Below are 21,101 nucleotides of genomic sequence, written 5' to 3'. Positions count from 1 at the left end.
CACTGCCCTGCAGAAATTCAAAGATTTTACTTCATTTCTGACTGAACTGTTGGTGTAGACGCCTTAATGTCAGAGATGACCATTTTGCATTCAGTGTATTATTCAGTTTACAGCCAGTAGGGGGAGCCGGGGTTTCACTCTGTAGTTCACTGGTGGTCACGCAGCAGATGCATGTCAGTCTCAATTTTGGAATGGAGTCAAACAGTTTTTTGACCTAGCTAAGTTCTTCTCGTTAATTTGCATATTTTATTTATATTTATTCAGTTTTCCCTTAAGTTCACTGTGGATTATTGTTCACTTTTCAACCTGAAGAAAAGGAATTAAAGTTTTTTTCTCTTTTACTTTTGGACTGTGGAATTTTATTGGATTGTTGGATAACGAGGAGAGCTGCAGGAGCGTCAAAACTGAGGACTTAACACTGGAACTATACAGTTGGCCCCTCCCACTTTCTATCATTTCTGTTCTTCTGCTCCAAAATGGTTTCGAAGACTAAAATCAGAACAAGTCCAAGTGTGATCTGGAGCTCAGGAATCCTCAGAGAAAGTTGGTGAAGAATAGCAACGACTGAGAGTTAAGAATCCCAAACAGAGAGCAGAACTTTGATCAGAATCTGAAGAAGATCAGAGAAGATCTGAGAGACAGAAATTAATCTTTTCATGTTTTCTTATTTGAACAAATGTTTGGATCAGGAAAGAAACATTGTAGTAAAATATTTGAATGAAAGTCTTTCGTACGTTACTCTTATAGCTAACCACAAAGTATAAATAGAAAGTTTTTCTTTGTATCTCATCAACAAACTCAAACATTAAATTCTTCATTTTCTTCTGGTCTAAATGAGAATCAAATATCCAGTTTTTCTTTCAGTTTTCTGTAACTCTGATTCATCTGTGAGTCAGAATGAATGTTGGAATCATTGCTGTTCTGAAAACAACAGCATTCATGATGCATTTATGATCTGAGATGATCCAAATCCAAAAGAACTCATCAAACACCATCATGACAGAAACTCACTTCTAACTAAACAAATGTTTTTCCATCAGGATCCATCAGAGACTCAGAACTGGATCTGGATCTGAACCCAGCAGTGTTTCTGTCAGGAGTGACCGGTCAAAGGGTCAAATTATCGACTTTAAATCATCTTCTGGTGCAGAGAGGTGAGTTGTATGTAAACGTTCTTTCTCACAGACATTTCTATCTTCATGTGTGAAGCAGTGAGTGTTGGAGCTTTTCCACAAACACAGAATAGATCTAGTAGATTCTACTGAGTGTTTGCAGGACACCAGTGGGTCCAGTCGGATCTGATTGTTGCTGATTCTCCACAGACTGGACCAGCAGAGCTCAGAGACTCCCAGTGGTCCGTCTGTCCAGCAGCATCAAACACAGCTGGACTCCATCTTTCTGGTCTGTACATGAACAACAACTACTTTCCCATCATTCTGTCCACAGTCGTCTCCATGCTGCACTTTGGACACCAGTGGACTGTCAGTGTGTCCAACATGGAGCTGATGTTTGGCTCCATGACTTCACTCTGATTGGCTCATTCATCTGGAATTCTGTTGCAGCTGCTGGAGGAAAACATTGTCACTTTTGTCAAGACGGAGCTGAAGAAGATCCAGAAGCTTCTGAGTCACAGGGAGGAAGAGGAGGAGCTGGAGGCTGAAGATGAAGAGCTGAGGAGCAGCAGAGAGTCACTGATGAAGATCACAGTGAACTTCCTGAGGAGAATGAAGAAGGAGGAGCTGGCTGATCGACTGCAGAGCAGTAAGAGGATTTCTCTGAAGGTTTCAGCTGCTGAGAAATGAAGATTTACTGATGTCTGAACACATGGAACCACAGGGATTCAAACCCTCATCATTCAGAGCTGCAGAGAAATGATTTACTGTTTGTTGTCTTCATTCAGGATCTGCTGCTGCAGTTTGTCGACATGAAGTCCAATCTGGTCTGAAGAAGAAGTTCCAGTGTGTGTTTGAGGGGATGGCTAAAGCAGGAAGCCCAACCCTTCTGAATGAGATCTACACAGAGCTCTTCATCACAGAGGGAGGAAGAGGAGAGCTGAATGAAGAACATGAGGTCAGACAGATTGAAGCAGCATCCAGGAAAGCAGACAGAGCAGAAACAAGCATCAGACAAGAAGAGCTCTTCCAACTCCCAGCTGGAAGACCAGAACCAATCAGAACCGTGATGACTAAGGGAGTGGCTGGCATCGGGAAAACAGTCTTAACACAGAAGTTCACTCTGGACTGGGCTGAAGGCAAAGCCCACCAGAACCTCCACTTCACATTTCCATTCACTTTCAGAGAGCTGAATGTGCTGAAAGAGGAGAAGTTCAGCTTGGTGGAACTTGTTCATCACTTCTTCCCTGAAACCAAACAAGCAGGAATCTGCAGCTTTGAAGACTTCCAGGTCCTCTTCATCTTTGATGGTCTGGATGAGAGTCGACTTCCTCTGGACTTCCACAAGACTCGGATCCTAAATGACCCTAGAAAGTCCACCTCAGTGGCCGATCTGCTGACAAACCTCATCAGGGGGAACCTGCTTCCCTCTGCTCTCCTCTGGATAACCACACGACCTGCAGCAGCCAATCAGATCCCTGCTGAGTGTGTTGACATGGTGACAGAGGTCAGAGGGTTCAATGACCCACAGAAGGAGGAGTACTTCAGGAAGAGGTTCAGAGATGAAGAGCAGGCCAGCAGGATCATCTCCCACATCCAGAGATCCCGAAGCCTCCACATCATGTGCCACATCCCAGTCTTCTGCTGGATCACTGCTACAGTTCTGGAGGATCTGCTGAAGAGCAGAGGAAGAGGAGAGCTGCCCAAGAGCCTGACTGAGATGTACATCCACTTCCTGGTGGTTCAGGCCAAAGTCCAGAAGGTCAAGTATGATGGAGGAGCTGAGACAGATCCTCACTGGAGTCCACAGACCAGGAAGATGATGGAGTCTCTGGGAAAACTGGCTTTTGAGCAGCTGCAGAAAGGAAACCTGATCTTCTATGAATCCGACCTGACAGAGTGTGGCATCGATATCAGAGCAGCCTCAGTGTACTCAGGAGTGTTCACACAGATCTTTAGAGAGGAGAGAGGCCTGTACCAGGACAAGGTCTTCTGCTTCATCCATCTGAGTGTTCAGGAGTTTCTGGCTGCTCTTCATGTCCACCTGACCTTCATCACCTCCAAACTCAACCTCATGAAGGAACAGAAAAAAACATTCTTAAAGATTCTCAAACTGAAGCAAATCAGTCCAGTCCAGTTCTACCAGAGTGCTGTGGAGAAGGCCTTACAGAGTCCAAACGGACACCTGGACTTGTTCCTCCGCTTCCTCCTGGGTCTTTCACTGCAGACCAATCAGAGTCTCCTACGAGGTCTGCTGACTCAGACAGGAAGTAGCTCACAGACCAATCAGGAAACAGTCCAGTTCATCAAGGAGAAGATCAGTGAGGATCTGTCTGCAGAGAAAAGCATCAACCTGTTCCACTCTCTGAATGAACTGAATGATGGTTCTCTAGTGGAGGAGATTCAACAGTTCCTGAGGTCAGGACGTCTCTCCACAGATAAACTGTCTCCTGCTCAGTGGTCTGCTCTGGTCTTCTTCTTACTGTCATCAGAAGAAGATCTGGAAGTTTTTGACCTGCAGAAATTCTCTGGTTCAGAGGAGGCTCTTCTGAGGCTGCTGCCAGTGATCAAAGCCTCCAACAAAGCTCTGTAAGAACTCTCAGGAAAATCACCTTCAGTGAATAAATGAATCTGATTGGAAACATAAAAGATTCAATAACTGCTGTCTGTCTTTGATTTCTTCAGATTGAGATGGTGTAATCTGTCAGTGAGAAGCTGTGCAGCTCTGTCCTCAGTTCTCAGCTCTCAGTCCTCCAGACTCAGATTTCTGGACCTGAGTTCCAACAACCTGCAGGATTCAGGAGTGAAGCTGCTGTCTGCTGGACTGGAGAGTCCAGACTGTAAACTGGAGACTCTCAGGTCAGGTTTCATTCAAATGTTGACTCTCAACAACAAGTTCTGTTTGTTTTTCTCTTATTCCGGAGAAAATGTCAGATAGACGTCAGTGCAGAGGAAACAGCAGAGGACTGTTGCATAGAAGTAAAAAGAAAACAACATTCTGCTTGAATTAAAAGTCCTGGTTTTTCCTTATCTGATGGTTACAAATGTTCTCCTGTTTTTTTTGCACCAGACTTAACAGGAGAACCTAAGTTCATTCAAGTGTTGATATCTGGGAGAAGTTTATGTTCTGTGTTCTTCGAAAGAAATCATGAATCAATCCCAGAACTGGAGATTTCAATAGACAAACAGTTGCAGCAGATTTCTGACCCACACAGCAGCAGCTCCTTATAAAGAGACACGAGGAGCTCAAACTGCAGAAGACTGAAAGGTCTTTCCCACAGACCTGGTTCTGGTGATTATTCAGAACCGAGCTTGGATCAGAACCAGGTCTTTTATGTCACATAGTCTTTTGGTTAGCATCTGGCTCTCAGTCCTGGTCCTTAAACAGACACTAAGTCTATTCTGGGTTAGAGTGAAGAACCTCTGCAGGTTCTTTATGTTCAAGGCTGGGGGTGGAGCTACCTGCCAAAGGAATATGTTTAGATCAGCAAACCAAGAAACTGAAGAAGATCCTAAAAGATTTCTGGGATCAGAAATGGTACTTTGGGAGCAGCAGACACAGTGGACCTCACTAAATTTAAGTCACTGCAATTGCCCGACATTTTGGGCCCCGTGGATCCTCGTGTTTTTCAAGGCCCCTCTACAGCTCAGAGATGTCAGGAAATGCTTTCAGAGGAGAACTAAAGGCTTCCTGCCGGCTTCCTGGGCCCGGCGGTGCTCTCTCCGCGCGGTGGGGGGGTTCACATTACATCTGAGCCGGGGGTGTTGGTGTCCCTGGGGGGTGGGTTCTGGTCCTTGCTCCTGAGTGCTGGGCCCCGCCAAATTTCCATCTGTGGCCGAGCCTGGTCGGGCCATATTTACAACACCCCTTGTGGGCCCTCTTTTTTTCCCCGGGGTTCCCCCCTCCTGGGCGGGGGCGGCGGGCCCCTGCCTTGCTCCTCCCTGGACCAACCATGGGCCGGGCGGATGGCTGCCTGGAGTGCGGAGCGGGTCTCCCTTGGGGGGTCCTGGCTCGTACCTGGGGTTGGGGCGGGGGGATGCCCAGAACTCCTGGGTGGTGGTGGGGTGCTCATCTGGGGCTGTGGGCGTCCTTCTCCGGTGGGGCCCTGCGTTGGGTTCTCCCGGCGCGGCGGGGGGGCTGTTCTCCTGGCTGGGCTGGGGCAGCCCTCTCTTTCCCTCCCTGCCTCCCTGCTCTCTGGCTCTGGGGGCCTTGCGGCGGTCCTGCTGGCCCTGGCCTGGGTGGCGGGCTTGGTCGCCCGGGCGGCGGTTGTTCCCTGCCGGTTTCCGTGTGGCGTTGGGGGGTTTCCGGCTGCCACTGCTGCTGCGGTGGGGGTCTTGGGGTGGGGATGGCTGGGCGCTCTCCCTCCTTCTTTACACATTCCACCATCCATTTTAGAAGAACATGAGCACTCACCTGAGCACGGGTGTTGGCTCACCTTTGCACTGGCGGTGTGCGTGACTGAATGACTGAAATGTTTCACACTAGTTGGTTTTAAGGCATAAGTATGCGTGTGAGCACTATCTGTTTTGTGTACATGTCAACAGATGGACATTTTTGCAGCTAGCAGGTGTGTTTGACACTTGGGTGTGTGTGTGGACAGGCTCCGCCCTTTTTGTACTGCATTTGAGCCTTACCATGGTGATTAACAACCAGTAAACATGTTGCTTTATGCTGCTTCATGGTCTTATCCCCCTTCCCCTCCTACTATCACCCTCCTTCCCCCCCTCTCTCTAACGTCCCTCTCTCCTCTTCCCCTCTTTCCTTTTCCGTCCGGTCCAACACCAAAGATCTTCAAACATGTTTGAAATTAATAAAGTTTGGCCTCAATTACAAAAGGGGTTTATTCAGACATACCTTTGGTTTGTCTGAAGATTAATAACCCCTCTTGTTAAAGTAAAATATGTCCAACACAAGAGGCCCTCAGCTCTCATCTGTCTGCCCAGCTGTTGGACAGGACAAGTTTAAAAAAAAAAAAAAAGAGGAGAACTAAAGACTTTTTGAGCTTTTTTCTGCACAACCTGCTTCTTCCAGTCAAGATGAAGAGAGAAAAGTTTAGCTCTGCTTCATTCTTTGATTGTGGTGAACATCTAGCTGACCTGGATGACCTCTCCTATCAAGTCTACCGTTAACCATCTGAAGTAGTTCAGCAGCAGTCCTAGTCAAGAAGGTCCTTCAAACACAGACTTTCCTTCAGGCAGAGCAACAACAACAGAGAAATGAAATCCTGACTAAAAGGTTTTTCATCCTTCTGAAGACAGAATCAAATCTCTTTGGAAGTTCATTTTTTTTTTGTCTTTAACAACATCAAAACACGTAAGACGACTCTTAGGCTCCGCCTGTCACTCTGTGTGGGTGTCGCCTATATCATGACTTCAACTTACAGTCAGCCTCGTCTGTGTTTTGCTGAAGAAAACAAACATTATCGGAGGTTTTGCAAATATGGATGTGCACATTGTGCATATAAATTGAATGAGTTTTGCAGATCACCGCTCGCTCCATGGAGCAAGTGTGTTTGTGTATTGCCCTGGGGCAGTGCTGGAAGCGCAGACTCTTCCTGGAAAGGATAGTTCCTCACTTTTCTAAGTCACAATGTGAAAACCCACTTGTTTTCGTGGGGTGGGAGGGGTAGGTGCTCAGAGAGAAGGGTTAGAAAGGAATGCTCAGAGATGAGTGAATAGCTCCAAATACAGATTTGGGGTTGTTTTTCATGAGGAATTAACATTACAAAACATTTAAAAGCTCAAATTGTTGATATACCATATTATAGACCCAATAAGAGAACATGGAAAAACGCTACAGCTGTGTTTGAAAAAAGACTGGTTCAGATTTTCTTCATCAATTGAATTCATTGTGTACCAATGTCAGCCAATATTTTCAAGGACCGGCCTCTACGAAGATGAAGTTGGCGTCTAATGTTTTTGTTTTTAATCTTTTATTCACAATCAAATGGTTCTGATAATTCTTCAGAGCCAAACTGGTAGTCCCAGTTATTTATTTTTTAATCTGGATTCATTTTGTATTTCTATTCAACACAAAGGAGGACTTTCTGTGCTTCAGTTTCTTAACAGGGTTTTCTATAATTTGTTTTTGCTGTTGGAAAATTCTTCAATTTAAACTTTTTTTATATTGATCAAAAACAGCTCCCCCCGCAAAGTGTAATAAATTTTCTTTAACAGGTTGTCACACTTTTTCGGCCCATAATTTCAAAATGTCATCTGTCAGTCTGTCATCAGGGCGGGTCCCACCTGACTGAATGGACCAAGTTCCTGGACCTCCAGCTGCATCACTGCTCCTGAACACACTTTTCTGTCTGATTGCAGGTTGGAAGAATGCAGCTTGTCAGAGATCAGCTGTAAAGTTCTGGTCTCAGCTCTGAAGAAAAACCCATCTAATCTGACAGAACTGGACCTGAGTGAGAACCAGAACCAGGGGGTTTCAGGAGTTCTTCATCTGTGTGGTTTTCTGGAGAGTCCAGACTGCAGAGTGCAGAGTCTGAGGTCAGACTCCATGTTTCAGTTGTGTTCAGATCAATATTATGAGTACAGATGACTGACTGATGACATCACTACAGAACAACAATGTTACATTAATCTGATTCATTGGTCTTTGATGTTTTGAATGCACTTTGGTGAAAATTGTTTGATATTCTTGCTAAACCATTCATCTGCTTGCCCCAGTGTCTCATCTGTGCCTTAGTAATTAATCAAGGATAATAACATCTAGTCCTAAAAAACAGACCTGATCATCTGGTGAACCAGTGACTGCTGTGAAAGTGCAGCTGGCAACAGGGGGAAGACCTTGTGACAGCATGGAAGACAGCTGACAGGAGGGAATAGACCCCCCGGGGCCACCATGGGCTAGCTACTGATGGTTGTGGGATCCAGCCCGAGCGGTGTATGGGTCCCACCCCAATTTTGCTACAAAGAATTCAAGGAATACACTCGTAGAGCCTGCGAGAGCAGGAGCGGAAGATGGCTCACGGACTGCCAATCCGGTAACGAACATAGGAATGGAACAGACTACGAGATTAAAGATTAGTACACCTGAGAATCCGATAGTTATAGCAGGACGCAAGCTCCAGAAGTGCATATGTGGTTGGACAAAAGTTACTACTACTCATGGCCTGCAGACACACCAGGGCAGGAAAAAGTGCCTAACGAAGGGACAGCAGCGGCGTTGCATCGATAACTACTTTTTAAGAAGTAAGTTTAATCAGTCGACTGAAGTTCAGCATCAGGACACACACCACAGTCTGCAGGACATCAACACTCCTGTCCCAGAGGAGGAAGAACGAGGCACAGGAGAACAACCGGTAACCAACACGTCGCACCCCTCAATTGAGAAGAAGATCTTGGGGCGAAGGCCATTAGTAAAGTGGCCAAAGTCCTGCGACAAGTCACTTTGAATGGAGGTCAACAATGATCTCTGCAATATCCTTGAAGGGGTCAGAAGCAACACCATGAAGAAATTGGAGAGAATGGGGAACCTCATCTTCACATACAGATTGGAACGGTTTGGAGTGATTGAGGGCAAACGATCTACTCCGACAATTCACAACCAAATCCAGAATACAAAAAGAAATGGTCCTGCTAATTAAGGAGAGGTGGCAGCTAAAGAAACAGTGGAGGAAGGCCAGAGAGGAGGAAAAGGAGGGAATTAACGTTCTGCAGGAAGAGATCAAGGGTAGGCTGTCCACACTGAGAAGTGCGGAAAACTTCTTGAGGAAACGCAGAAGGAAGGAGCAAACAAGATCATGTTTCTACAAAGATCCCGTCAAATTTGTAAAGAGTCTATTTACAAAAGAAAAAAGTGCAAGTCTCTGCATCAAAGGCGGAAGAACATCTTTAAAAAAAAAAAAACGGTACTGATGACCGACATCAGGAAGAGGTTTCACTCCCACCTGACATGCCGCCAGTGAGCACACCAGAGTACCAGCTTGACATGAGTCCACCTAGGTGGAGTGAAGTGGTCAAAATTGTGCATAGGGCAAGGGCCGCATTAGCTCCAGGCTCCAATGGAGTTCAATATAGGCTCTAGCAAAAAAAATGCCTCAGGCGTCCTACAAATCCTCTGGAAACTTATGAAAATTGTGTGGATAATGAAGGAGATTCCAACATCCTGGTGGAGAGCTGGAGGGATCCTTATCCCAAAGGGGAAGTACTCTTCAGAACTCAGCCAGTTCTGCCAGATCAGTCTCTTAAATGTTGAGGGAAAAATCTTATTCAGTGTAGTGGCTCATAGGCTAACAAGCTACCTGCACAGAAACAACCTGATTGACACATCAATCCAAAAAAGCAGGGATCTCAGTATTCTCAGGATGTGTAGAACACGCTAGCATCATCTGGCATCAGATTCAGCTTGCCAAGAAAGAAAGAACAGATCTCCATGTGGTTTTCGTGGACCTTGAAAACGAATTTGGCTCAGTCCCCCACAAGCTCCTGTGGACAGCCTTTGACTAAGTCCTACCAGCTCTTACAACCCTGGTAAAGGCCTAGTTCCAGGATATCCAACTGTGTGTGTGATGACAGCAGAGTACACCACAGCGTGGCAACACCTGGAAGTGGGAATCATGTCTGGCTGCACCATCTCCCCAAGGAGGTCATCTTACAGGGTTCTCAATGGGTGGTTGGTGGACAACGAATAAAACCTGTGCTGAGACTTCCACCGATCAGGGCCTACATGGATGACCTCACTACTCTGACTACGACCAAGGCTTGCACAGTACGGCTGTTGGGAAAGCTTTAGAAGAACATTGAGTTGGCTAGGATGAAGATCAAGCCAAGTAAGTCCAGAAGTATCTCCATTGTCAAGGGGAAGCTGTCAGACCACCGCTTTCACATTGGCGAGGAACCTATCCCAATGGTTTCAGAAAACCTGTGAAGAGCCTAGGCCGCTGGTATGATGCTTCCCTCAGAGATAAAGACCAAGTAGAGCAGCTCAGAAAGGACATAGCTGGGCTATAGAACATCAACGGCACCCTGCTCCCTGGCAAACTGAAACTTTGGTGCATGCAGTATGGTTTATTAACACGTCGTCTCTGGCCACTTACTCTGTATGAAGTGCCACTGTCAAAAGTACAAAAGTTGGAGAGGTTGATCAATGCCTATGCCAGAAATTGCCTTTGCCTTCCCATGTGCCTCAGTACCATTGGACTCTATGGCAGGGGGATGTTAGAACTACATATATCCAGTTTGGTAGAGGAGTACAATTGTGCCAAGGTCAGATTAGAGATGACACTCAAAGATACCTGTGACTCTCTGGTTGCCCGAGCAGCTCCCATCCTGGCCACTGGGAGGAAGTGGGCCCCAAAGGCAGCAACTGATCTGGCCAAGGCAGCACTTAGACACAAAGAAATTGTGGGATGCGTGCAGGAGGGGAGGAGTGGTCTTGGTCTCTCATCTAGCGCACCTTCCTGCGGGAAGGGCAACCCAGCTGAGAGGCGTAGACTGGTGGTCCAAGAGATACGCCGGGAAGAGGAAGCAGGAAGGTGTGCTCAAGCCGTGGCCCAGGCAAAGCAAGGTCAGTGGAAAGGGTGGGAAGGAGTGGAGAAGAGGAAACTCTCCTGGAAAGACCTGTGGGAGATGTAGGCATCCAGGGCAAGCTTTATAATTAGGGATACCTATGATGTCTTGCCTTCTCCTGCAAACCTAAACCAGTGGTATGGCGAACACCCCTCATGCTCTTTATGTCAAAGCCCAGCAACATTGAAGCACATCTTGGTGGGATGCAAGATCAGCCTCAGTCAAGGCCGTTCACCTGGCGACACAATGTGGTGCTAAGGTGTCTGGCAACAGTGCTGGAAAGACAGAGAACAAGCGTGAACGCCCATCCTCAAGCCAAAGAGCAAGGCTGGAGTGTGAAGGAACGCCCAGTGGAAGTAGGCTGCAGGGGTTTTGTGGCCACCTCAACATCCAGGCTACTCAGGGAGATGGTAGTGCGAGGGAAGGCATCTTTAAAAGAGACGGAAGGGCTTTGCTCTGAACCACATAAGCCTAAGAAAGCAGAGAGCTGGGAAAATAAAACCCAGGCTTTCCCAAAAAATCATCTTCTGCATTTTTTTTTCTAAATGAATCAATTAAACAAATATGGGTCTATCGACCGGCCCTAAGGCCAGATAGAATCAAACACCAGGCCAGATTTGGCCCACGAGCCTTGAGTTAGACACAAATGTCTTAAAGGATTTCTGGAATAAGAAAAAGGAAGTTCGGGAGCAGGGTTTCAGCTGTCAAAGTTGTGGAAATCTGCTCTCTAATTTAAGTATGCCACTTCAAGCATGAATGATCTGTTGACTTTGATTCTTCAGACCACATAACACAAATCTTGGTCTCTTTGAAATGGCTGCTAGTGAAATATTAGCTTTTATTAAAATTCTGGTCTTTACTTTAAAGTCCCTGGTAGGTACGGCACCTCCTTACCCCTCCAATCTACTTTTCAGATATTCCCCCCTAAATTCCCTACACTCCACTGACCAGTTTGTGTTAATGGTTCCCAGAACCAAACGTAAGTTTCAGGGGAACCAAAAAGGCCCGTACACACCGGGACGAATATTCGCCAGCGTTTTTCGCCACGTTTTTTGTGTTCACACCCAGGCGATTTTCGCTGACAATGAGCCGAGTGAACATCCAATTTCCTTCCCTGACATTAGATGGCGCTTAATGTAAAACAGAAATACTCCTGTACACAAGGTGGCGCCGCGCAACTTTACGCTTCTTAAAGTCGCTTTTTACTCAGAAGAAGAGAGCAAATATTTACGCGCTTGTCAGAATCATACAAAGAAAACATGAATATTTCAAGCACCAGTTGCTCCAACTGGTGCTTGGTTCGGGGATATTTTAGAATGTCCGTCATTATTTCTTTGCGGCTGTGTAGACGCTACTTGGCGTCTATCTTCTTCGCTGGTATGTGTGCTCAGAAAGGCAGTTTTGTGTTTGAGCGCCCCCAAGTTGTGTTTTACTGTAACTTCAGAAGCTCCAGACACGTGTGCAAAAGCACCATTCTCATTGGTCGAATAGATTTCGACGCGACGCGTGAAACCAAAAAAACGAACCCGAGGCGTTTTTTAAAAAGTGACGCTTTGACGCGTGGCGTTTTTTTGCGTCGGTGTGCACACTCACATTGATGGCCTTTGTTTAGTCACGAGGCGTTAAACGTCGGCGAAAATCGCGGGCGAAATTCGTCCCGGTGTGTACGGGCCTTAAGTCTGCTTTGTTGGCTATTAAACTATAAAATCAGTTGCAACCGGCAATTAGAGAGGACACGGTCTTGGAGAGTTTTGAAAAGAATTGTTCAGCCTAGCCCTGGTTTTAATTATTTTAAATCTGTTTTATGATTTTTATTATTTTCTATTTGGTTTTATGTTTTAATTTTTTTATGTTTTGTTGTCCATTTGTGCAGAACCTATAGCACAGTCTTCTTTACTGCTGGTTGAAGGTGCTTCATAAATAAATAAATGAATGATGAATAATGATGAATCTGCATTTCTTCTATGCATTTTAAAATGTATTAAGTAATAATTAATTCATAATGATCAATGACATTTCAATTCCTCGTCTGCTTTAACTTCATTTCAAGTCATTTCTAATCTATTGCATTTTCATTCCTGATCATGTTTTTGGGTCCAAATCCAAAAGAAATGAGCAAACAGTGAAAATGTCATCTGTCAGTCTGTCATCAGGGCGGGTCCCACCTGACTGAATGGACCAAGTTCCTGGACCTCCAGCTGCATCACTGCTCCTGAACACACTTTTCTGTCTGATTGCAGGTTGAGGAGCTGCAGTCTGTCAGAGATCAGCTGTGAAGTTCTGGTCTCAGCTTTGAAGAAAACCCCGTCTAATCTGACAGAACTGGACCTGAGCGGGAACAAGAACCTGCAGGATTCCGGAGTTCTTCATCTGTGTGGTTTTCTGGAGAGTCCAGACTGCAGACTGCAGACTCTGAGGTCAGACTCCATGTTTCAGTTGTGTTCAAATCAATATGATGACAAAGTTGTGTTGACCCACAGTGAGCAAAAATGTCCAGATTCTGATCTGCAGCAGCATCTTTCTGCAGCTGCTTGTTGTCTTCAAAGATCTGCAGAAGAACTTCTTCTTTTCTTCCTGCAGCTGCTTGTTGTCTTCAAAGATCTGCAGAAGAACTTCTTCTTTTCTTCCTGCAGCTGCTTGTTTCAAAGCTGTCTGCTGACATTTGTGCTCCACAAAGTCCTGCTTGCAGCCATCAGCTCTTCTTTGTGTCTTTGCTCCAACAGACTCCTTTAAAGCGCATGCATAAGAAGCAGCCGTGCACGCTCACGTGAACTCTGAGTCCTGCTGCTGTGTTTCAGCAGATGCAGCTGAGAGTCCAGCGGCTGATGTTTGTGAGCAGACAGTGACAGAGTCACGCTGCAGCTGGATGCTGCTCTGACAGACACATCCTCCACAAACATCCTCACCTTTTCATCCACAAACATCAATTGGTTTGGATGCAGCCACAGGCTGATGTTTGACTTTCACACATCTGGACTTCTTTCCTGAAGCAGCTGCATGTTGTTCTGAATGTTCCTGAATGTTCTTCTTCTCTGCTTCTGCTGGACTCTTCTGATCTGCTGCTGTTGTTTCACATCTTTGGACTTTTTCTAACTTTCTGATCTTCTTCAGCTCTGAACTCTTTAGAAGAAGTGAAGGATGAAAAACATGAACTTTGTCTTTAAACTCAACTCTTTGTTCTGGATTCAGGTTGAGACTCTGCAGTTTGTCAAAGACCAGCTGTGCTGCTCTGGTCTCAGCTCTGAAGTCCAACCCGTCCCACCTGATATACCTGGACCTGAGAGGGAACGACCTTCAGTCTTCAGATGTTCAGCAGCTCCAGGATCTGGTGGAGAGTCCAAACTTCAAACTGCAGACTCTGAGGTCAGTAGAGGGTTGGAGTCAGTCAAGCTGCTTCCAGATGTTGCCCTAAAGTTAGTCTGAGAGCAAAGATGCAGAGTTTCCTGTGAAGCTGCAGCTTCTCAGTGAAGCTCTGAGGAGAATGATGACAGGCTTCAGGACAACAGTCAGCCAATCAGAGCAGCAGAAGCTCCAACAGGTGAAGATGACAGGAAGCTGCTGCTCTGAACAGGACTGAAGCTCCTGCTGCTCTTTCTGCTGCTGTGCTGCATCACTGACTGACACACCAGGATCAGGAGACACTCCTTCATCTCTGTCTCTACACTTTCTCTCTGCAGGTGGGAGGACTGGATAGTCTGATGTTCCGTCTGGAGGAGCAGAGAGGAGCAGCAGCAGCAGCTGGTCTGCAGAGATGTTGTGACTGGACGGTGTTCCTGGGAGGTGGAGAGCAGAGTGATGGAGGAATCAGAGGAAGTGGAGATGAGTGTCAGAGCTGCAGCAGGAACTGATCTGAGATCAGCTCCACTGTCTCTCTCAGCATCAACTGAACAGTTATAGTGCTGCAGCTCCCCCGGTGGACTGATGGAGAACTGCACTTCCTCTTCTCATTCTAACTTGGAGTGTTGGGAAATCTCAAGCTTCTCTTCACTCTTTTGTTGCCATAGTAACTGATGTCATTCTTCCCGTCAGCTGATGTCTGTGTTTCTCTGTTCATGAAGCTGTTTGTGTATAATATTGTGACATTGTCCTCCAGTTCAAGCAGCATTCAGCCTCTATGCTCAAAATTTTCAATGTTATTTCCATCGTTTCGACTTTGATACACTTTGAAATGAGGATGCCGACAAAGTCAGCAATTGACTTTTCTTGGAAAATTACTATTGTCTGTAGAGAACAGAGGAAATTCTGTAGACGTCCACATGTGGATCCCAGGACTTACTCTGCTGTGGAAACTTTTTTTATAAACTCAACTTTAAGATTCAGTTTTTATCAAGCCGTTTTCTTAATCAGTAATTTAGTTCCTTAATAATGTGTTATTTCTGCCTTTTATGGTTTCCTTTGGCTCATACAAAACCAACTGCAATGAAGCAGGAGGGAGAAGGGAGACACCTGTGAAAGACGTGTGGAAGAAGAGAATCCTGAAGGTTTCTGTGCAGACATGAACTCAGTCAGAGAGCGTCTGAATGTTGGAGGATCCAGAAGAAACCAGGAGCTCATGAAGGTGGTTCTGTTGGAGCAGAGAGCAGAACTCTGATCCCAGTTTCAGGAACAATGCAGGCTCATGTTCTGGACTGAAGAGTTCTCCTGAAATGTTCTGTTCAGACTTCTTCAGGATCACATCTGTGTGTGAATGTGGAGGTTTGTCTGAACCAAGCTGCAGCTCACTTTGAAGCTCCTTCAGGCTCACACAGCAACAATGACAAAGACTGAAGCTGTTGTGCTGCCCTCTAGTGGCAAACATGGCATCTGCCGCACACATTTCTGCTTTCATAGAAAGAACCAAAAATGTTTTCATCTTAATACAGATTCAGATTAATGCACATTCAGATCAGTTCCAGACTAAAGAAATGATCCCTGAAAGTAGAGTCTTAGTGAGTTCTGGATGTTGTTTGTCCTCTTCTGTCTGCAGACAGGAACTCCTGCTCCTGGTCTCCTCCTGCAGATCACAGACTGCTAAGTTAACAGTTTGGTCTCACAATTCCTGCTGCAGTCACTTCATGGAGAGTAAAGATGAAGATAGGATGAGGCTTAGTGAAGGTTCCTGATATGTCTGATAAGGTTCCAGAAGGACCGATCCATCTGTGATCAGATAGATGAAGGCTTTAGGATGACTACTAATCTCTGAGACAGCTGAACCCAACAGAGAAGAAGATAGTTTGACACAACTGGACAAAGATGTTGGGGAATACTTGGTGTAGTTGAAGCTATTTCAATATTTCTTTGTTAGGTTACTTTGATGATTGAAAATAACTAAAATGCTTTTTTTATTCAGAAACAAGCTGCAGTCTAATTGGAGGAGGTGTGAGTCTGTGATCTGCAGGAGGAGACCAGGAGCAGGAGTTCCTGTCTGCAGACAGAAGAGGACAAACAACATCCAGAACTCACTAAGACTCTACTTTCAGGGATCATTTCTTTAGTCTGGAACTAGAGGATTGTGTTTCTACAGAGGTTGGTCTGGCTGTCCATGATGATGAATGAAGATGTTTCCTTCAGAGCAGGAAGCTGGTGAGAAGATGAGAATCTTCTTCACTGATGAAGACTGTTCAGTGTTTCTGGATGTGACACTGAAGGAGGAAACATTGTCTGAGTGGACTGTTGGTTTGTTGGAGCCTGAAATGGATTATTGTAATGAATCATGAAGTAAAAACATGTATGAATGAATCAGATCAGGTTATCTATGTCCTGAGGTTATTATTAAACTCTGACAGTCCACTTGAATCTGAATCTGAGATTTTACTTCCATGACATTTTTGGATAAAAACATCAAACCTTCATTGCTGCCTCCAGAGAAACCAGCAAACAGACTGAGAGGAAGACACATTCCTCATCTAATGTCATCAGTTCAGATTCATCAACAGAAGCTGACAGTTTCACAGAGAGGACTCAGACCCTGCTGACCTGGGACTGACCGTGGAAAAACCACAGAAAAGGATCCTTAGTGTCAGTGGGGGGGGGGGTCACGACTCCCCGTGGAAAACAAGGGAGCAGATGAGAGAAAACATCCTCCAGAAAGCAGCTCCACACTCAGACTGACTTTATAGAGGCTGACAGGACTGAGGTTCTGCCACAACAGTTGATAAAAGAGGATATCCCATGATGCACTGGGATCCTTTTCAGTCTTTGTGTAGATTCATCAGCCTCTTTTATTTCATGTTTGTGTTTTTTTTCTCTTCATTAATCTGTAATTTGAAAATCTGAAATTCAAATGTTTTTTTCTCAGCTTCAGGAAGCGACACAGAAATCTGACACGTTTTTCTGCAGCTGGAGATCCTAAATGTGTCTGGATGGAGTTCAAACATCTTTGATGTTAAATCAAGGATTATTTTGAATGTTTTAGATGAATTTCTTTGTGAGTGTTCTGTTCTCCAGCACTTCTCTTTGTCCTTCTTGTTTCCCCTCAGAACTACTGCTCCATATCCTCAGACGATGAAAAAAACTGAATTTTACATTAAGTCAAACTATTATGATCTAAACCAATCAAAGCTGCTGACAGAAATGTTCTCCATCCTGCAGGTTTACCTCAGGTTCCTCCCCTCTCTCTCACATTGTGGTAAGTATTGAGTCACTTGAAAAACTTTCATCATATATGTATATTTGTGCAAACATGAGTTCTAAAAAGAAAACTGGAGGGATTTTAAGGTAACAGAGAAGACAGGTTTGATGAACTTCTGCTCCCACAGTCGATGCAGCAGAGACAGAAACTGAAGCCTTCATCACATCACAGAGAAAGGAGGCAAAAGCTTCTCATCTTCACTTTTATCTTCTGCTTCATTTTGTTCTCAAGACTCCAAATAAAAGTTTGATTTTGTGTTTTGACAGGGAACAATACTACAATTGAAATAATGTCACATATCTGTGAACTTCCTGCTCAGCCAAATGGTTGAAAACATTTTGAAAACATATATGTTTAAAAACCTTGTTTTTATGTAATGCTTAGCCAAGGCAATTAGAAACATGAAATAACTGTTTTTATTGATATTTTATCTTCGATGGGTTGTTAAAAAAAATCGTTGTTGTGTCAAAAACGTAAAGAAAATCCTGTCCTGATAAACAGAAACAGTTTATAAAAGCTTGAAGATTAAAAACTAAACTCAGACTGCAGGACACAGTCTTCCTTAGTCCCTTTGTTCTCAAGATTTCCATAATGGATGACATTCTATCGCAACTAAACTCCTCCTCTTGCTGTCTGGATATTCTACCCACAAGCTTTTTCAAAAAAGTCTCAAAGACATTGGAACCAGACCTGCTCCAGACTGTCAACTTGTCGTTAACATCTGGCGTTTTCCCAGATCCACTGAAAACAGCTGTAATTAAACCTCTTCTAAAAATGGACAGTCTAGACAAAACTCAAATGAACAACTATAGACCGATATCAAACCTGCCATTTTTAAGCAAGATCATTGAAAAAGCTGTTTTCTATCAGCTAAATGAATTTCTAATAAAAAACAACTGCTATGATGTCTTCCAGTCCGGCTTCAGACAGAATCACAGCACTGAAACTGCCCTGATCAAAGTGATTAATGACATACGTTTGAATACAGACAGTGGGAATATGTCAGTGCTAGTTCTACTTGATCTCAGTACTGCGTTTGATATAGTCGACCATGCAATACTACTCAGACGACTGGAAAGCTGGGTGGGTCTCACTGGGCCAGTATTAAACTGGTTCAAAACGTACTTAGAAAACAGGAAATATTTTGTGTCCATTGGTAACTTCACTTCTGAGCCAATAGAAATTACATGTGGAGTACCCCAAGGCTCCATCCTGGGACCACTTTTATTTAACATCTACATGCTCCCACTGGCCCAAGTGATAAAGAACAACAACATTAGCTACCATAGTTATGCAGATGATACACAGATATACATATTAAACTGACACCAGGCGACCGAGAACCTGTACAGGCTCTTGGTAAATGCATTGAGGACATTAATGACTGGATGTGCCATTATTTACTTCAGCTAAACAAAAACAAAACTGAGGTTATTGTCTTTGGGGCTAAAGAAAAAAGGTTGGACGTCATTATAGAGCTTCAATCTATTCAACTAAAAACTACCAACCAGGCCAAAAACTTGGGTGTATTGATAGACACAGACCTAAATTTTGATAAACACATTAAGGCAGTCACAAAATCAGCCTATTATCATCTCAAAAATATCTCAAGGATTAAAGATCTGATGTCTAAGCAGGACCTGGAGAAACTAGTGCATGCTTTCGTCTTCAGTCGACTTGATTACTGTAACAGTGTGTTTACAGGACTACCAAAAAAAATCCATCAGGAAACTACAGCTCATTCAGAACTCTGCCGCTCGGGTTCTCACAAGGACCAAGAAAGTGGACCACATTAGTCCAGTTCTGAGGTCTTTACACTGGCTACCTGTCTGTCAGAGGATAGACTTTAAAGTCCTGTTACTAGTTTATAAAGCTTTGAATGGTTTAGCACCAAAATACATGGCTGACCTCCTGACCCAGTATGTACCAACCAGACCTCTCCGCTCTTCTGGATCTGGTCTTTTATCAGTCCCTAGAGCCAGAACTAAACATGGGGAAGCTGCATTCACTTTCTATGCTTCACAGATCTGGAATAGACTTCCAGAAAACATTAGATCTGCTGAAACACTCAGTGTCTTTAAATCTAGGTTAAAAACTCACCTGTTCACAGCAGCATTTAATTAATATGTATTCAAAAGTTTATGTCCGTACTATTTATTTATGCTTGTTTTAAATTCAAATCTTGTTTACTATCTTTTAATTTTATTTTAATGATCACATTTTTACTATTTGTTTTTAATTGTTTCTTTTAATTTTTATGTAAAGCACTTTGAATTGTATCTGTACATGAATTGTGCTATATAAATAAATTTGCCTTGCCTTGCCTTGCCTTCTAAGTTCCAGCTTGGTGAGTGTGCAGGTAGCCATGGCAACCACTTTCCAGGTCAAAGGGAGGACCACGGCCATCCAGTCTCCAGGCTTTTGGATTGATTTGTATTTGATAAACATTTGTTTCCCACATTTTAATAGTAGAATTCAACACGGGACATAAAGTGGATTCTAAGAATAGGAACAAAAATAGAAACAACAAAATAATCCTCCTCTTGTTGTTACAGTGAACCCAACGGAGGACAATTTGGACCGCTGTCCATTCACCTGTTCTGCATAAGCGGACTGCCGGACTCATGAGAACCGTGTCTCTTGGGAGATTCGTATCTCAAAGCCGGAGAGGCATTGGGACGGGTGGAGTCACATGCAATGAACAAGCACAATTCATCAATCTGTGGACCGTTTATCATCATTTTTTCTTTTTAAACACTGACCCCCAGAGGTCTCCATAGATTTATGTTCAAAAGTGTCTCACATTCTAGAGATTTTTCATTTCTCTCTATTTCTGACACAGAATCTGAACAGTTCAAACGTTTAGTTCAAAATTATCCAAAGCAGAGAAATCCCTGAAAACAAACATTTCTCTTCTTTCAGGAACTCTTTTGACTTTCCAGAACTCTGCTGTGTCTCCAACATCACCCCCCTCCCCCCCTCCCCCGGTCCAGCATGGAGCGTCTCTGGACTCTGTGGGGGAGAGTCCTGCTTTCAGAGACGCTGTAGAAGGACAGAACACCTGCTCTGTGATCCAGGTCCACTCCTCCTCTGGAGGAACCAGGAGCTGAGATGGAGGTGAACATGCTGTTGTGGAGAAATGAGAAACTGTCTGGAAAACAATGGAATGACCAAGATTTAGCATTCAAACCAAATCTACTGGCATTTCCAGATCTGCTGGTGTTCTTGAATGCCACTGCTCCAAAAACATCAAATTTTTCCCCAGAACAGGCCTCGGTGTGAAGGTCTTCCTGCACTGAGGACAGCTGTGGACGTTCTCCTCTGCATCCCACAGTCCTTGAAGACACTTCCTGCAGTAGCTGTGTCCACAGGGAACAGTCAGCGGATACCTCTTTGCCAATTTTGCAATATGCTTATAGCTGGTCTCATTGGTTCTTCCCAATTCAAGAGGGTTAGCATCAAGAGGGATGCATCCTGTTGCTCTGTATTTGGTAACCTTTACCTTTATCTCCTCCAAAATAGCAGACTTATTTTCCACAGACAATCCGGTGATGCTGTTTTAAGTGCGTTAGCAGATTAGATGTTTTACAGCGCCATACGCTGTGTTTGACTTATCCAACTGTCTTTTCCCTTCATGGATGCTCACAACAAATCAAGTGTTCCCACACAGGAGAGTGTAAGGAGATGGGTGGGTCCTCAGGTTCTGGTCTCACGTCTGCATTACCCGTAGTGCTATAGTTGACATGCTAACTGTTCATTCATTCATTTTCTGTTCCGTTTTTGTCCCTTTCGGGGTCACGGGGCTGCTGGAGCCTATCCCGGCCACTTATGGGCGAAGGCAGGGGACACACTGGACA

At 44.5% G+C, this 21,101-nt stretch overlaps 2 protein-coding genes and 1 non-coding gene across 5 annotated transcripts in view; 2 read left to right on the top strand and 1 right to left on the bottom strand.

The window, feature by feature from the left end:
- LOC144981346 (uncharacterized) overlaps positions 1-21,101 on the bottom strand; it is a 676,107-nt gene that overhangs the window by 395,969 nt on the left and 259,037 nt on the right. The window lies entirely within an intron of this gene.
- The window catches only part of LOC144986685 (NACHT, LRR and PYD domains-containing protein 12-like), a 151,411-nt gene that overhangs the window by 1,493 nt on the left and 128,817 nt on the right, over positions 1-21,101 (top strand). The window contains exons 4-11 of the mRNA XM_078934436.1: positions 1,041-1,154; positions 1,323-1,401; positions 1,563-1,761; positions 1,901-3,701; positions 3,798-3,971; positions 7,434-7,610; positions 12,875-13,051; positions 13,824-13,997. Coding sequence (XP_078790562.1) covers positions 1,041-1,154; positions 1,323-1,401; positions 1,563-1,761; positions 1,901-3,701; positions 3,798-3,971; positions 7,434-7,610; positions 12,875-13,051; positions 13,824-13,997 — 2,895 coding nt within the window. The remainder of the gene's footprint in view (positions 1-1,040; positions 1,155-1,322; positions 1,402-1,562; positions 1,762-1,900; positions 3,702-3,797; positions 3,972-7,433; positions 7,611-12,874; positions 13,052-13,823; positions 13,998-21,101) is intronic.
- On the top strand, positions 16,078-16,283 carry LOC144990725 (small nucleolar RNA U3). The gene has a single exon (XR_013654683.1). It is a non-coding gene; the product is annotated as a small nucleolar RNA U3 (small nucleolar RNA).

This window comes from Oryzias latipes, chromosome 2, assembly GCF_053564925.1.
Source record: "Oryzias latipes strain Hd-rR chromosome 2, Olatipes_Hd-rR_3.1".
In the NCBI taxonomy this organism is placed as follows: Eukaryota; Metazoa; Chordata; class Actinopteri; order Beloniformes; family Adrianichthyidae; genus Oryzias; species Oryzias latipes.
Note: the sequence above shows the minus strand (reverse complement) of the source record. Positions and strands in the feature narration are given on the sequence as shown.